The sequence below is a fragment of the Lycorma delicatula genome, chromosome 4, assembly GCF_047948215.1.
Source record: "Lycorma delicatula isolate Av1 chromosome 4, ASM4794821v1, whole genome shotgun sequence".
Taxonomy (NCBI): Eukaryota; Metazoa; Arthropoda; class Insecta; order Hemiptera; family Fulgoridae; genus Lycorma; species Lycorma delicatula.
Window position 1 is genome coordinate 163,059,779 of NC_134458.1, and position 18,629 is coordinate 163,078,407.

Here is an 18,629-nt window from a genome sequence, read left to right on the forward strand (position 1 = left end):
TGGTTTGATTTTTTTTAATTGAAAAAAAAAAATCCAGGGAAGCAATTCATTTTAGTAATATCACTATCATATCAAGTAATATCACTGTTATATAGCCTACCATAACTTGTTCTATATATAACATAACACATCTTAATAAAAAGATATTAATTTAATTATTTTATTTATATTTTATGGAAGATGAATTTAAAATTTAAAATCAATGTTAAAATAAAATCTACACTTTACAACTCTTGGTTATTTAGGAAAAAATAAATCTTTTATTCAATTTGGTAAAAAAAATGTATATCATGGAAGAATACATATAGTTTAATATTAACATTATTTAGTAATTTAAACATCTTTTCTAAACAGAAGAAAGCAAGTTTAGATTACGTTATTGCAAATGTACAATAATGTTGGTGATGGTATGAGTTAAGATTAACATTATCAAACTTTTACTGTTTGTCCATAACATTGAACACAAATCAATGAATATAATACTAATATTCATTGATTTGTGTTCAATAAAATAAAGTTTACTGTTGTACAAGGGAAATTTAGAAAATAAGTATTGTTAGGCTGTAAAAGGTTTTGAACCTACAACACAACTAATCTTATTTGATCACAGACAACTGTGATCAACTAAAGTTATACGCATGATGCAGTATATAGATACTGCATCATGCGTATCCTTCAATGAAATGCTTAACATTTTCTCACCATTCCATCATTCACACATTTATTTAACTACAATTCATACAACTGGTGATGATAAATTTTTTTCATTTAAACGTAGATAACTATGTAGTCAGGAAGCTTCCCAGTCAAGGTGAATGTTTTAAACAAATAGAACACGACATAAGCATAATCTGTTCTCAAAATTATATCCACAGTTAACCAAAACATGAGAGAAGTCATTGTGCATGTGATGAAATGATAACTGCAATACTGAAAATGGTATTTACTTTCTTAGTATGCCTTTTACTACTATGGGTCTATAAGACTTTTTATAAGGTGGTGGATTGGTATATTTTCTATCAATGAACCAGTAAAACTCTTAATATTTTGAATTTGTAACACTAATTTAAGCAACTTTTGTGTACAGTTTGTTTTTATTTCAACTGCAAATATATAACATAAAGTTGAGATGTAAATCCAATTTAAAGAACTGTAAGCTATTTTCCTAGTTTTTTTTTTATTTACAGACATAACACAGATCTAAAATTATTAGTAATAATAATCAACAAATAATAATTTAAGTAACAATAATTATGATTATTTTCAAATCACATTTCATTTTCATATAAAACTTACAAATCTCTTAGTTTCAATGAAAATTCAGACAAGCTTAGCACATTTACATATAAATTTATTTTTAAATTAATATTTATATATTAATTTAATCATAAAATGCACATAGATTGAATGTTTAGTAAAATTAAAAATCAAAAATACTAAGAAAAAAAATTAAATAAAAAATTTTAAACACACTTAATTATTTTTTTATTTACAGTATATAAATATATATGTATATACTCAATAATATTAAAAATAAATATTTGAGAAATAATAATGAAATGAAACAATTATCAGTAATTAATAACATTCGAAATGTTTAAAACAGAACAATTTTTAATTTTCTTAAGTAAATTTCTATTATGGATATGTCAAAAATATTACAATATTTATAATTATAATTACATTACTATTTTATTAATAAATATATAAGTAGCAAGTTTTTTTAATATTAATATATAATAATAGCAATAATAACAATACGTTTTAAACAAGAATAATAATATGCTAACTTGATGGACAAATCTTCAGTTTATGATCACGGTGATAATAATTATAACTACAATAAGAATGTTGATAATTATTATTATAACAATAGAATGTAATAATAAGTCTACTAAAAATACTGTAACCTCATGTTGCAGATAATGGAATATCAGTGACTTCACCCATTTCAGTTATTGTTTCTTCATCCATGGTGTAACTAACAACAAATTTCAATGTTATGGGTTCCTGAAAAAAAATTACAAAAAGGTAGAATTTTATCTTCATCAGCAAGTTTATTACTATTATATCACTTCCCAAAATGTCATATTACAAAACAGATAAAGTATTTTGTGAATTTTCTGTTACTTGTCAACTTGTTTACTTTCTGTTACTTGTTAATTTTCTGTTATTTGGATGGTTGTAGGTTCCAACCTCAGCAAATAATGGGAAAAACAATAACTCATAAATACTGCATAACAAAAAAGGCCCAGTATTTCTAAATCATTACTCCGTGAATTTTTATCTTAATGGTCTGATAACAGAGTCCAGAAACTGAATCTTGATAAAAAAACAAAGAAAAAACCTATAAATAGGTATAAACTTGTGTTGCCATCCATTTTGTTTTACACTTTCTACACAACCAAATCTGGTATGATGATTTTTCTAGTAGAAATAAATATATAATCAATAATAGAATTATAAAATCAAAACCACCAAATACAGTACATTAAAAGAGACACTTACCAACTGCAGTGCTTTCGAAGTCAATATTTCATCATCAACAGTTAAAAATATAACACAAAAAATATCTCCATATAGTGCTTTATCACTTATTATTAAAACCTTTATCCCATACCACGGCATGACAAGGAAGCATGATAGAGGTTTTAATAGTAAATGACAAAACACTATATAGGAATATTTTTTATGTATAATTTATACATTCAATTGCTGACGAAGTATCGACTTCATTCAATCTGTTGGTTCATTAAAACAACATGCTGAATGACAGAGTTCTTCAGGGTACCAGATCTTATTTATTTCTGGAAGGGAATCACAAAGTCAAATTTTCAAAAAACATGCATACAAAAATTGTTTCAAATTTGATTTCCTTTAATTCTTGTCCATAGAAATTTTTTTCTTAATTAATTCACACCAAAATATAGAACAAGGAACGACTGCTTTGAATTTAAAAAAAAATTTCATGATATTTAATAATACTATTTGTTTTTATTTTCATCACTAAGTTTTAGCCAAAATCCATCCTAGCTAAGAAACTGCAAAATAAAAACCAGTTATAACATTAGGAGGTGTGGAACTGTCTCCCCCATTCAAAATGAAAAAAACCCTTCTTAAGAAAGAAATCTTTTAAAATTTTGTTTTATGATTTGAAATTTTTTGCTAAAATGCATTCTGATTGTGTACATTAAAAAAAATTACCAAAAAAGAAGTTTATTTAACCTATTGAGCTACAATATTTTCTTTTTTTTTGTTGTGGATTCTGTGTGAATAAATGCCAAATATTTATTTTCTGTCAAAATGAGATTTTTCACAGATCAAAGAAGTAGCAGATACTGTTAAGATCTCAATTATGTAATTTACCAAATCTAGTTAATGCGTGAACTATTTAAAATGGTTTTGTTGTTTACGTGAAAATCGAATACAAATAGAAAAACAGACAAAAATCAAGATAATGAGCAGCAAAAATTGAAATAAACAAAGCTATTGGAGTTAAAGCCATTTTGCTTCAATATCGTATGGAAAACAATGATCTCATGAAAATAAAATGTATTTTATCAATTCAATAAAATCAGTTTATTTCAAAATTTCACTTATGAGGTCTACTCAAAAATTACCTGACCATTACTCACAAAGAAAAACAACTCATTTAATGGCTTCCAATTCCAGTCTCTGAAGTAGTGCCCTTATATATGTATATAAATATATATAATTTATTGACATAATTATAAATATACTAATGAAATTTATTTAAAATTTTATGTTTAGTTTTATTTTATTTATGTTTAATTTGTATATTTTACAGCTGAGGATGGAGTAACAATCTGAAAGCATTATAGTTAGGTAAGTGTTCTTACCTTTTCATTCCAACTATGTACTAAGTCAGCTGAAGATTTGCCCCAATCTTTGTCAACCAAACTGTTAGCTAGCTTAGGCAGAACAGGTCAGCAAGTTTTGTTGTACTATCTAACCAGATGACATCATCCGATTACTAACATGACACATTTGTATATAAAATGCAAATACAACAGTCATGTTAATTATAAATTATAATCTAACCAGATAACATCACCTAATTACTAATAATACAATGCATTTGTATATAAAATGCTAACACATCAAAAATTTTATTACAGTATAACTATTAAATAGTGTGTGCTGTGTAAAGTTAACTTGTTTATACTCATCTGTATTTTGGTTTTTCACATGGTGAGTGCATAATCCTGCGTATAATATTTTTGTAATTGTAATTTAATATATTATATATATATGATTATGTTCAACAATCATCATATTTATTCTCTTACATATTTTCAGTGTTCTCTGTACAATTATGGAGGGTTTTATGTCAAAAAAAAGAAAAACTCTTCATAGACAAACTCAGGAAATTATATGGAACATTAATCAGTTTACAGAAAGAGAGGCCAAACAGTTCCAAGCATACCATTTATTATTCCTGTGAAAAAGTGTGTAGAGGGAAAACTGTTGCTGCATGTGAGGTTTCAGCCAAGACTGTTAAAACTACTAGAAAAGAAAAGAATGGGATGTCGGAGAGTGAATGTTCCTTTCAAACCCTCAAAAAATATAAATGGGAAAGAAACAGAATTACTAATTTAAACGATTTTGATATATGTTTGGTCAGGCGAATTGTTTATGATTTCTATTTACAAGAAAAAGTGCTTTCTACAGCTAAACATATTTGTAATAAACTCAGAGGCTATTAATTTTCAGGGTGGTGTATGGAGCGTCAAGAAAATGTTGAAATCCTTAGGATTTCGATGGAGAAAAATTCAAAAAATAAGAGAAATATTCTCATCAAAAATGATGAAATACAAGTACAACCAATACATTACTTAAGATGTATTAAACACAACAGAGAAGAAAAACATCCTATTGTTTATGTAGATGAAAGATACATTTTATCTTCTCATATCTCAAAGAAAATGTGGTCGGGCAATTCTATTTAGGGTGTACATCATCCTACATCAAAAGGAGAACAAGTGATAATCGTGCATGGTGGCGGCAAGATAGTATTCATAAACAACACTGCTGATATGGAAAAATAACATGTCATACCATCTGGATCTAAACCCCATCGAAATGATATGGGCAAACATAAAAGAATATGTGGCCCAAAGAAACGTCACATTCAAGTTAAATACTGCGATTACACTATGTGAAGAAAGAATTCCTAATATAACAGAGAAGACTGGTTACCGATATGTGAGAATGTGAAAAACTAGAAGAAAGAAAATTTAGTTGATGATGTTGAAACAGAATTTGTTATCAATTTATGAGAAAGTAGTGAGGAAGAAAGTATTTATTACTTTGCTTGTAGATTATTCATCTACAAGCAAATTAATCTACAAGCAAAGATATTTTGGTGACAAAAGATTTAGAAACACCTTTAGAGTAACAGTTTCTCCATTACAGTAAGTCAAAATAAATATTTTTATGCTGTTAGTATTTGTTTGTAGTTAAGATAAATTATGTGAAATAAAAACAAGGACAAAAATAAAGTACACATAAATTAATAAATGGAGTTAAATTTACATCATGTATAATAATGTATAAAACATTGAAAATAAAAAGAAATGAATATGAACATGTGACACATGTTTTTTGTATGACTAGTACACTAAACACAGTTGGTGAGGGGCAAACTTTCAGCTTATGTATTGTATCTGGTATATATAGTATAATTATGTATAATCATTTTATTATTAAATATATAAATTATATTATTATATATAACAGTGAACAAAAGGAAAAAAAATTGAATGTATTGTAGAATAAAAAGTAAATAAAAATATTTAAAAAACTTAATTAATCAAATAATCAATTTACTCATTATGAAAAAAAAGAAAAAAACACTGATTAGAATTAACCATGAAGCTCCTGGCAAGTTTGTTGATTCTGCACCAGTAATTGTCCATTGTTCAACTGGCATAATGTCATAATTATAGTCACAAAGATAATAATATTTGTTTACAGAATAGTTTTATAATATTTATAAATTACAAATCAATACAAAAACCTTTTTCTGAGTTGAAAGCAGTTATTACATTAATGGAAATTCACATTTGCAGACTACACAAAAAAAATACTTACATTTAATAGTTTACACGTTGATTATCAAGATGGATTCATTAAGATAATTTATTCATTAAGACAATGTATGAGTATTTATATGTTTACTTTATAAATGTATCTTGAATTTAGAACCTAGTAAGGCTGTATGAATTTCATATTCTCTTTCAAAGTTAAAAAAAGGAATCAAACTAACAAAAAGTAATAATAATAATTCACTAACCTGTGTAGGTGAGGCGATAAGCATCACTTGTGATATTACAGATGGAGGTAGAAATGGATTATGTGCTGGTAATTCAGTAGCAGTAGGAGGCTGTAATCTTAAACGACATGTCTGTAAATAAAAAAGTAATTATTACAAAGTAATAATTTGATGAAACGTAATATCATCAGAACAGTTGAAGATAAGGCAAAAGTAGATTTTATTGCATAAATTAACCACAGAATCTCAGTGATATCTATTACTAAACAACATGACCTGTTAAAGACTCTGTTACTAAACACAACTATCTGCGCCTGTATTTTGAATTGACAGTTTAAACTTGCATTATTTTGAATGTTATGTTAAAAACTTGATTTTAATATTTCTATTGTGTATAACACTGGTCAACATGATTTTTGTCTCAAGTACACAAGTACGTCACAAGTACGAATAGGTGTACTTAATGCAGCTTTTATCCTGTTTTCAAATATGTATTTGGAATTTCTCCATCACCCACAGTTTTTTTATTTTAATTTTGTAAATATGATGGAACCAAATGAGTTAACTCAAAGGGAAGCGTTGCTACTGTTGTACAGGTTCAGACGTGTATAGACATGTACAAATGTGATCTAGTGCAGCACACATTCATCAGAACGATGCAAGTTGTGAGATAGTAGTGAACCAGTAAACATGTCATTGTGAGTGCTTTGTGTGTCTGAATTATTGTTTTTACATATTTACAACTTTATTTCTTTTAATTAGTCATTAGTTAAAGAATGCCTAGAGTTTGTTTAAATCATCCTAACAATTTTTGTTACATACGTGGTGAAGTGACACTCAATTCCCAAAGGCAAAACCTTACTACATTAGTAAAAAAGTATTATGAACTTTATTTTGGGTGTGAAGTCTGGGACCAAACAAGGGCCTGGATCCCATATATCTGTTGTTTGTTGTGTTCTAGGCTTCTCACTGCATGGAAAAATGGCACTCGCCACATACCATTTGCTATCCCTATGATTTGGAGGTAACCCAAAGATCTTCTGATTGTTATTTCTGCTTTACAAACATTAAAGAGATTATGTCAAAATCAAAACATACAGTGGTGTACCCTAACTTGCAATCTACAATGAGAGCAGCTCCACACTGCGAATAATTGCCCATACCAAAGCCTCCAGAACATGTGACATTAGATGAAGAGAGCTCAGAGTCTGATGAAAATAACGATGAAAAAGAAACAGATTCTGATATCTGAGCCTCATTTACTGATTCAAGAAAATCTTAATGATCTCATACGAGATTTAAAGTTATCCAAAAAAACAGTCTGAAATGTTTGCTTCCTGGCTAAACAGATGAAATATTCTTCAAAATAATACAAGATATGTACTTATCATAATCGTCATTCTGAATTTAAAGAATATTTTTCTGAAGAAAATGGCTTAGTTTTTTGTAATGACATTTCTTCTCTTATGGAGACACTTTGTAATGAACATAATCCAAAAGAATGGGGCTTATTCATTGATTCCTCTAAAGTTAGTTAAAAAGCTGTGCTTCTGCATAATGGATATAATTTCCCATCAGTACTTGTGGCTTACTCTGCTAGTATAAAAGAAACAAATGAAAACTTTAAATTTATATTGGAAAAGCTTCAATATGCAGTGTATGAATGGAATATTTGTGGTGATTTGAAGGTAATTGCACTTATTCTTGGTCTGCAGCTTGGTTACACAAAGTACTGTTTATTTTTGTGTGAATAGGATAGGAGGGACAGAAAAAACCACTTCATTAGAAAAGAATGGCCAAAACATGAATCACTCATTCCTGAACAGAAAAATGTGAAACATGACCCATTGTGTAATCCTAAAAATGTGTCTACCTCCATCACATATCAAACTCGGATTAATGAAGAATTTCCTTGACAATACTCCTGATTTCATGTACTTAAAACAGAAGTTTCCTAAAATTAGTGATGCAAAACTTATAGAAGGAATATTTGTGGGTCCACAAATACATCACTTAAAAAAAAAATGTTTTTAAACAAATTAAACACTTAAACAAATGTTTGAGGAACTATTGAATCCACTGGAGAAAACAGCTTGGCAAGCATTCAAAAATGTTAATCAGAGTTTTTAGAAAATTGATAGGCGGAAAATTACTGTGATACTGTCAACAGTCTTATAACATCTTATAAAAATTTGGGTTGTAATAAGTCCTTAAAAGTAAACTTCCTGCACTTGCACCTACATTTCTTCCTGGAAAATCTTTGCGCAGTGAGTGATGAGCACGGGAAACACTTTCATCAGGAGATTTCAGGTATGGAAAAGAGGTATCCTAATATGGATACAAATGGAATCCTAATTTAATTTGCCTAAATGGCAAATGGAATCCTAATATGCCAGCCAATTATTGTTGGACCATCAAGAGGGATGCTCTACAGGCGAAATATAGCAGAAAATCATCATTTCTCACTTTCTAGGCGAGTCAAATGTTTGAATATGGTGTAGTTAAGAATGAAGTAAGTATTAAAATGTTTAAATATGGTGTAGTTAAGAATGAAGTAAGTATTAAAATGTTTGAAAATCATAAATGCCTATCTCTCAGAAACCTTGTGTGATAGGGAAAAACCGACATCATATTTGAATTCAGGAGAAAAAAATACTATCAGAATCACATATTTTTCCTCTCGAGAAAAAAAGAATTATTTTTTGTTCCCCAGTGTAATTAATCGATATAGTAGTACTGAACATTTGTTAGGTACAGCTTCATTTCCAAAAAAGTTCATAATATGACAGTCTCTTATGTCTTGTAAATGTATGCATTTCCACATTCTGTAAAATAAAACCTAACTTATTAAGAAATAAAGAGTAATATCTCATAACATGAATTATTTTTTTATTACATTTTACTATTTTTAATTATAGGCAAAGGTTAATTGTTATGATTATAATAGTTAAATAATTAGATATTTAAATTGGTGTTTAAATGTGTTTGGTCTTGTTATTTACTTTTTAGTTCTTGTACCATCTTTTGTTCAAGGATGTAACATTTTTCCTAGTGCATAATTATTTTCACTGATAAATCTTAGTTGGTATATTTATTTAAAAAAAACTTGAATATCTTGGAATCTGTCTTTGTATATTTATCAGTTTATTTTGAACAGTTGTTCCAAATTTGTTTTATTTTTTTTAAGTTTGCACTTCATGTACATAATATTTTAATAGAATGCCACCCACTAGACATGGATCCTGTAATGTAGGAATTTATGGTAAACAAAAGAGAATAATTTGCAAACAATGAAATTTCATTTTCATCTCCACTGAACTAACATTGCTGAGGTGGACCTCTATTTCCTAGTTATGAATGGCAAACAGAAATTTAAGTGTGACACGAGTACCAGAAAAGTGAATAATCACAGCAGTACAACAATCAATCTATGCCTAGAAGTACTAGAACTAAGGCCAACCAGATTACTAAAAATAAAACAAAAGTAATAGCAACTGTGATGATGACCTTTTTGAAATTTATGAATCCTGAGATGCTGTTAATTTGAATTAGAAATAATGCTGGATTTGATTTCACACCTAGACTCTAAGGTGAATTTTTTGCTTGAAACTATTGCTACTATGCAGTGTAATCCTAACTTTAAAGGGGGAAAATGAGCAAGCTGTTGTCGGTATTAAATGCTCCAATTATGTGGAAGGAGTAAAAATTGTGGCTAAGATAGGACCCCGACTTTTGTCAGGGATCACATTCTGCCACCTGAGGGCTCTCTTGTTGAACTACCTTCAGTAAATTCTTCCTGGGTTACTGTTACTGGAAGTAAAAGGCATAAGACGAACAGGACAGAAAATCTCTTGCAACAGAAACTTTCAACCCTCAATGTAGACCTCTTGATGATGACAGGGTTTTTAAGGATTTTGCTTTGAATGCAATCCAGAATTGCCTGCCCTCTAGTCGCAAGGAAAACAGAATTGTGGAGACTTGCCCTAATAGTCAATGTTTATGTCAAGCCTAAGACTAAGGGCTTATTTGTTAGTTCCTTCCAGATATGGAAGCTAATGTTCTAGAGAAGTAAATTTCTGAGTAAACACCATTGACATCACTTTGATTTACTAAACTGATTAATAAGTTCCCTAACAAATATCCCTTCATGTTATCAGTGACTGAAGAGGAGTTCGAAGCACTTAAAAAACCTGATAACTGGCCATAAGGGGGGGTCACCCCTTTTTACAGGAGGGTTAAAACCAATAATGCTAAGTCATGCGTAAAGAAAGATTCTTTGAACTTTATTAAGAAATTGCTCATAGAGGAGGATGGTCTGAAGGATGATTACATGGCTGATGGGCAATGCAATCCTAATTAAAAATCCGTTATCAGAATGCATGTGGTTTGCAGACAAAAACTGTTCCTTGCAAAATCAAGTGATTTTGGAATTTTTGAAGATTAACAACCAGGATGACAAGGAGGAAGGTGATCACAATAGTTCATGTATACTACAAATATTGGCATAATGTATCAGAATGATCAGGGCCTAAGGACAAAGGCAGATGAATTCTTTACATCTCTTGCTGGGACATGACATGACATGATGTCATTGCTACTAATCAAAACAGCCTTCTACGAGGAATCTTTAACTTCAGGGTACTTTTCTAACTGGGTCGTAAATAGGGCTGATAGAAATTCAGATGAGTGGCAAAGTGTCTGGAGATGGCTCTTTAATAGCTGTTAGTAATCGGCAACAGGGTTACAGGAGGAGTGACTTGGATTATGCTGCTGAATGTGTTTGGGTTGAAATCACGATGGATGATGGATTAGTCTGTTGTTTGGAAATCACTACTTTAGTCTTAATAACAAACCTGAAACTATGACTAATTACTTTAACAGCATTGCAAGTACGTTGGAAATGAATAGTTATCGTATACTGTTGATTGGTGATTTTAGTGTGGCCATTGTTATTTGGGCTGATCTTAACTTAAATAGCAATGCTCAATTTTGTTCAAGGAAGAAAGCATTTATGATTTTTAATTTTATGGATGATCTATGTTAAATCAATTCAATAGTTTTATCTTGAGAGACGGATCATCCATTTTGGATTTGGTTCTATCAAATATTGACGTCATAGTCAAGAGAGGAACTGACCATCTTGTTGTTCCTGATGCTTATCATGATCCCTTTGTTGTAATCGTTGCTGCCTACAAGGTTATCACACCCACCACTAAGCATCGAACATTTGATTTCCAGAAGGGGAAGCTATCTTGGGCTATACAATACTATTAAGGAGACTTGTATATCTAATGAAATTTTTTCCACCTCTACTATCAGTTATGTGCTCTTAAAAGAGAAGGCAAATAGTAAATATCCTTACTGGTAATTAGATGCTTTAGGCAAAAAGATTTGGCCCATGAAAATTTAAAAAAATCAGGATGCCTAAATAATATGAGAAATTTTTGGATCTAGGAAGAAAAGTATGTTGCTTCACCACAGAGATAAGATTAGGAGAGCAGTTACATTGAGGACAAAGTGTTGGCTAAGCCAATGACTATTTTCAAATATGTAAGGTCCTTTGTGAATAGTTCCAGCAGTATACATCCTATTACTATAGGAGGTAATTTTGTTGCAAACACTAAAGACCTCTACAAGGAGATTGATAAATATTTCCAGTTCGTCTACCAACCATGCAATTCTTCAGTAGGCAATAATGAACTATCACATAAAGACTACTGGATTAAACAGAAATTCCTTTTGTCACAGACGGTGATGTCATTCAAGCTATTGTAGCACTCAGACTGCATTCTACAGATGGCATTGATGGTATCCTTCCATTTATATTGAACTACAGAAAGCATTTCATCCTGCCTTGCTTACATATATAATCTCAGTTTAAAATCTTCTGTATTCCCGGATTGCTGGAAAACTGCATTAGTGTCACAAATTCCAAAAAAAGGCAACTTATATGATATAAAAAATTACAGACCAATCTCTATGCTGAATTTGGTTGCAAAAGTCTTTGAGAAAATTGCTTATGTGTATCCTTAAAAATTGTATCTTTATGGGATTCTACACAATGCTACTTATCCATGCAAACATGGTTTAATGGCTCAAAGACCTACAGCCATGAACCTGAATGAGATGATGTCATTTGTAGCCTCTGAAGTTGAGAATAGAGATCAACGTTATATATTTGACTTTAAGAAAACGTTTGACACAGTGCTTCATGACATACTATTGGATAAGTTGGCCATGTATGGAATTATTGATCCTATGCTTATATGATTACATTCCTATCTAACTAATAGATCTTTGCAAGTCAAGATCGCAAGAGAAGTTTTTCTAAACAATATGTGGCAACACCTGAGGTTCTGCATTGATCATATCTTACACCACTGTTATTTAATTATTTTGTTAATGATGTTGGGAAAGGCATTTAGTTAGTCCGACATCTTGCTCTTTGCTGATGATCTCAAACTTTTTGCAAAGGCAATAATTATGGTGATTTTGTTGTAATAAACAAATATGAAGATGATGATATATAATTGGTCTACTGCAATATAATTTGCCATTAAATTTAGACAAGATTAAGGTTATAACGTTTACATGAAAAACCGTGGTAGTTAACTATCAATATAAGATCTCTGATAAAAACTATGTTGTGAAGAAGCAGTTTTTGACTTGGTAGTATATTTTTAAAAGAGATTATTTTATTTAGTCATGTTGACAAAATTGTCACCAAATCACGAAGAAAACTTGGATTATTGCTTTGGGTTGGCCACCACTTCCAATCACCAAATTACCATTTGATGCTTATATCTCACCATCGTTCAATCAGTGCTTGAATACTGCTCAATGATTTGGAACTACAAGAGGGATGACACCAGTGATAAAACTGAAGCAGTTTAGAAAAGACTGTTTTCCAATATCACTATCGTGGTCTTACTGAGCATCTTCCATCCTAGAAGGATGGTTGCAGATGGTGGAGAATCTTAACTTTTGAAGGCAAGAAGAGAGCTTCAGGATGTGATGTTCAATTACAAGGACATACATGGATGTACTGAAATTGATAATTCAAACACTGGTTACAGGGTGCCTGCCTCATGTGGCTAATACAAAATTCAATTTATTCCATTATACTAAGCATTGTCAGCTAGCTAGCTCCTTTAGCAAGATGTTTAGAATCACTTAAAAGAGTCTGTAACAAAATTGACTCCTTTTTTAATAATGTTGGTGTCTTCAAGAAATGAGTAGAATCTCTGCTTACAGAGTCTGACCTATGATTTGGATGTTCAATTATATGAAAGAAACAATTTATAGAGCTATTTCCTTTTATTTTTGTTTTTTTATTTTTAACATTTTTTTGGTGATACAGAATCATTTTGTTTTCATGTTTTATGTAATCCAATATAAGTTTGTTGAGAACTGTTACAATATATTAAAGAATTGATGTTTTCTAGGTTAGGACAATATATTAAGGTATTATATTGATTGTTATTGTTGTACTGTCCCAAATCAATAAAATAAAATAAATTATTATTATTATCATCATCATTGGTTAGGCATATTGATTTACAGTATTAAATATATTTTTTCAACTGTTTACTATAGAATAAAAATTTAAAAAAAGGTCTTTTCCAGAATAAAGTCTACATAAAATATATATTTTGATATACTGTCATATGAAGTTAATCATGCCTTTACGGACTTGGAACTTTATTTATTCACAGGTTTATTTTACAAAATAATATTTTCATAAATGATTTTTGATGCCCACTGTAAAAAAAATTGAAAAATTGTAAAAAAAAAAAAGGCTGAAGTAGATAAATGTAGACAAAAGGAAAGCATTAAAAATAATAAATTATGATAATTCATGAAAATGGAAATTAACTGGTCAGCAAAATTATAAACTAAAATTATGAGGTAATTTCAAAACATTTGCAGATAATGCTCAAAAACCTGTGAACTTTAAAAACATTAAGATTATATTTCTTTTAAAGTAATTTCCTTTAACAGTGACATACTTAGCTTACATCAATAAGTTTATGGAAACATTCTTCAAACTCATTCTTACAAACCGCCTTTTGAAATATAATTTCCATCAGTGTCCTTGTACACTTTCAATTAGGATCAATTTCAAGCAATAAAATAAAAATTTCTGTGTTAAATCAGAATCTGTTGGATGGTCCAGGAACATTATATTAGAATCTGTATAGGGGGAGAGAGTCTTCCTTGAATAGTATATATTGATGTACTACAATCAACATTTTCTACAAAATATGTTCAATAAACACTTTCAGATCTAATATTACTAATATTTTAACTTCTGATAATGCTTCCTTGGAAATTTTCCTACACAGACATTGTAAACTTGTTTTGTATTACACCATATCATTTTTCAAGGAAAATTAATGTCTCTCATGGTGATTTTTAGCAAAGTTTGCATATAATTTGTCAAAAACATTATACAGAATCAGTCGCTGTTATTAACAGAGAAGAAACAAAAATATGATGTAACCCATATTGCAACAACATGAAACTCACAAATTTTAAAACAGCAATTCCCTTTTGTAAAAATTATCTCAAACAAAAGACATTAATTCCAGAACAGGGTTCCCACCAAATTTTAAGATTCGTTTATCCTGACTTTTCCTGACCAATTTAGTAAAAATTTCTTGACTTTCATAATGTTATGCTACTGTCATTTACTCTGAAAAATATATACATACTTTATTTTTTTAGGGATTTGTCTTTACAATGCTCAACAATGGTGTATGGCTCAGACTGAAGTTTCTTTGATTTGTCAATAAATTTCTTTACGTCATCCAAAATTAGCAAGGTTCATTCTACGCATTTCATATTATCTAACCATCCAGTCATGCAGTACTTTAAAAGAAATTTATTATTTCCTATGACTGAAGTAAATTCAGCATACCGTGCTGGGTTATTATTAAATAAGAAGTAAATATATCTTAAAAAGGTATGAATATTCCATTTGACAGATTCAAAAGATTGAATCTGTCAAATTGTTTTCATGGCTCCATTTACAACATGCAAACCACAAACACCAATTTTCACCAAACGTTTTCCTTCAGGGCATTCTTGTATCGGCTGATCAGTGAACATTTTTAAAAAGCTCAAATTCACATTTGGGCTATCCATAGATATTTGTAATATTTTGTTTTTATTTAGAGGAGAGATATCTTCTATGAAACTATTGAGAAGATATGAACTATTGAGAAGAAACTATTGAGCAGAGGACTTTTCCAAAAATATACTGTTATAATACCTTTTCCATACTTTATCTGTTTCTAAATCAAAAAAATTGCACAAAGTCTATTTGACCATTTGAGTTTTTCAGTGAAGGCTGATAATTACTTATCTTAATTATTTCATTATGGTGCATTCCTTTACTGTGTGAATTCATTTCCTTTCAGCTCATATTGCTCAGTCCAAAATGTTTTTTACATACATCACAAAAAGCATGATAGACATCTCTACTTCTTCTAAACCAAATGAATTCTGGGTGTAAGTTTATATCTAACCACTGGTCATTAAACAGTATTTTTAGATGCCATTTAAAAGCAATTAATTACCTAAAAGACAAAAAAAATTTGAGAGAAGGTTTGAGAAAAATTCAAGAAAACATTTAACAACCTTTAAATTTTTCAATCGTAACTTTTTGTTAAAATTTCACTAGTGAAAAAATTAACTACAATCTGGAATATTCCTCCTTAAATATAACAAAATAATTAGGGAATGTAAGTAAGAATAGGATTTGTTAATGGCTGCTTGATGCACGTAATTGCAATGTGCTGGGTGATGCGGTTGCCACTTCCCAATGCTGGGAAAGTATATCAAGTATATTTTGATATTAGTTAAAAACATTTATTTATTAATTATCTTATTTATTAATAACTAACATGATTAAACTTGATTCTGTAACAAAAATGTAATTCTCTGAAATGTTTTGCAATTTTTCCTGATTTTTTTCTAAAAATTCCTATTTTTCTTGACTAAGTTTATATTTCCTGATATTTTCTGCCAGTGGGAACCATGCAAAAACTTTTCAAGCTATCTTGTATTGTATTATAAAGGTAGATTACTCACCTTTGGAACAACAGGTTGGAAAAGATAATCAGAAAGCGGTGAAGTATTCTTGTTTGTAGCAGTAACAACAAATACTGTGACATCAGGCCTAGGCCTACTTTGACTAATATGTAACATTATGGATATACCGCTCTTTTCATCAACCAGAGTACGTGGTGGCAATGTTCCTAAAACAAAAGAAGAAATTTGTAAATGTACATTTTTTACATTCAGAACAAACTCCTCCTATTGAATATAAAAAAACTACCTCTTCCACATTAATTTTAATTAAATCAAATACACCCAGCGCTTCAGATTTTAGATAAATTATTAATCAATAAAATACTGCTTTCTTTACAATGACTTTCTCATTAGTATGCACTCCTTTATCAAATGATTAATGCACTTTATAAATTACATATTATCTTAAATAAAAACAAGAATTTTTTTTACAGAACTATTGTAAAACCAATTTGCTAATTTACACCACTTTTTCCCCTTAAGTAATAGTTTCATTAGTATAAAGCTGGAATTTAAATTATTGCATGAATAAAATACACAGTTTCTGAGATGAGGTTGTACAAATTACCTTGGCTCTATTTTAGAGATATAACTTGGTGTATCTTGATTCCACAATTTATAAATGACTGTTTGTTGAAAGTGTGGGTACAGAACATAGCTGCTAATTAATTTTGGATTAGCAGTTGTTCTTTCAATCAGCAAGATTTAACTGCCAGTTCAAAGAGTAATTTGGTAGTACATACTCAAATTTCCACTTCTTTACAAAATGCAATAAAATCAGGAACCTTATTCCATATATTTTTTTACTACAATTTTCTCAAACAATTGATTATCTAAAATATTACTCTAGTTGTAATAAAAAAAAAAAAAAATAGTGGTGATAGTCTAAATAGATAACATTCTAGATTTTTAAAGTAAAATTAAAATATAAAAAAATAAAATAAAGATTAGATCTGAATGACATACCTGGTTTAATGCTTTTCAGTGAAACATTTAAATCTCCTAAAGGTTTGACAACATCTTTTTTAGTAGACGGTGGAACATCAGTCTTTTTATCTGTAACTGGCAATGAAGTAACGGTAGACACAAGTGGAGAAATATTAACAGCATTATTTTCAGATACATTATTATTAATACCAGAAACAGATGATGCACTAACAAGACCAGATAACAAATTATCACCACCATTTAATCTCTCATTTTGTTGCATTAAAGATGTTGGTTGTGACAAATCAGTTGTAACGGTTGTAGACGTGTCATTAAAAGTTCCTGAGAGTAAATCCACATTCTTATTGTCTGTTGAATCTCTTGTTTTTGGAGTAGTAATAGTAGTCACTGATAACACTGAAACTGATGTATTAACAGCAGTTGTTTGATTATGTAATGGAGTGGTTGGTTGAGAATCAGTAGCTTTAGTTAACTGATTCATTGGTACTTTACTAGGTGCTCTAAAAACAAAACAATTAATACTCAGTTAACACACATAAATATAACTACAGTTTTTCTATAAAATTTATTGAACAAAATTTATTTTTTAAGTAATTTTCATTCTTAAGAATTAGATGAATATATGTTTAACTCTGTCTACAAAGTATATCACTAAAGTATTACAAAAATCTCTGTTGTACTTCTATTATTGTTTTATAATCTATTATCATAACATCAGTAAACAAGAGATTCAAAGGATCCCAAATTGTTCATGTGAATCGGTCCAACAAACAATTCCTGCAGATGCTGCTGGAGATATTTTTTAAGTAATCTATTAGTAAATATTTTATAAGAAAAATTTATGAGTATAAATGATAAACTTCAGCCACACTGAACTAGGACTGACGTAATCAGAACACTTCCACCAAAAAGAATCAGCTGACATCATCAGCAAGAAAAACATCTTTGATCTTCTTCTTCTAAACTTTTCTGAGACATGTTCAGCAGTTTTTCTTGAGTATCCTTCTTCAACTCTCAAAATATCAGTCAATATTTCAATCCTTTACCTCCTTCCTTGAATCAATTGTTTCTTAGGAATATTTTCTCCATAATATGAGCCAAATCCTGTTGCTCTTTGCTTTATATTTTTAAATGATACCTTTCTTTATTATCTCCTTAACACCTCTGTCTTCATTAATCTAAACACTTTATTTTACTTTCTCCAATTTCCTCTGTGATCATATTTTAAATCTTGATAATTACACTACAATCTAAACAAACATTCTGTTGACCACACACTCTTTCTTCTCAT

The 18,629-nt window shown here is 29.6% G+C and overlaps 1 protein-coding gene across 2 annotated transcripts in view; it reads right to left on the reverse strand.

Moving 5' to 3' along the window:
* Positions 1-1,718: 1,718 nt before the first annotated feature.
* Positions 1,719-18,629, reverse strand: part of Gga (ADP-ribosylation factor-binding protein Gga) — an 81,914-nt gene continuing 65,003 nt past the window's right edge. For both annotated transcript variants that reach the window (XM_075364636.1, XM_075364635.1), the window contains 4 exons: positions 17,357-17,838; positions 16,391-16,557; positions 6,317-6,427; positions 1,719-2,010 (listed from right to left, as the gene is read on the reverse strand). In XM_075364636.1, coding sequence (XP_075220751.1) covers positions 1,912-2,010; positions 6,317-6,427; positions 16,391-16,557; positions 17,357-17,838 — 859 coding nt within the window. In that variant the 3' untranslated portion in view covers positions 1,719-1,911. The remainder of the gene's footprint in view (positions 2,011-6,316; positions 6,428-16,390; positions 16,558-17,356; positions 17,839-18,629) is intronic.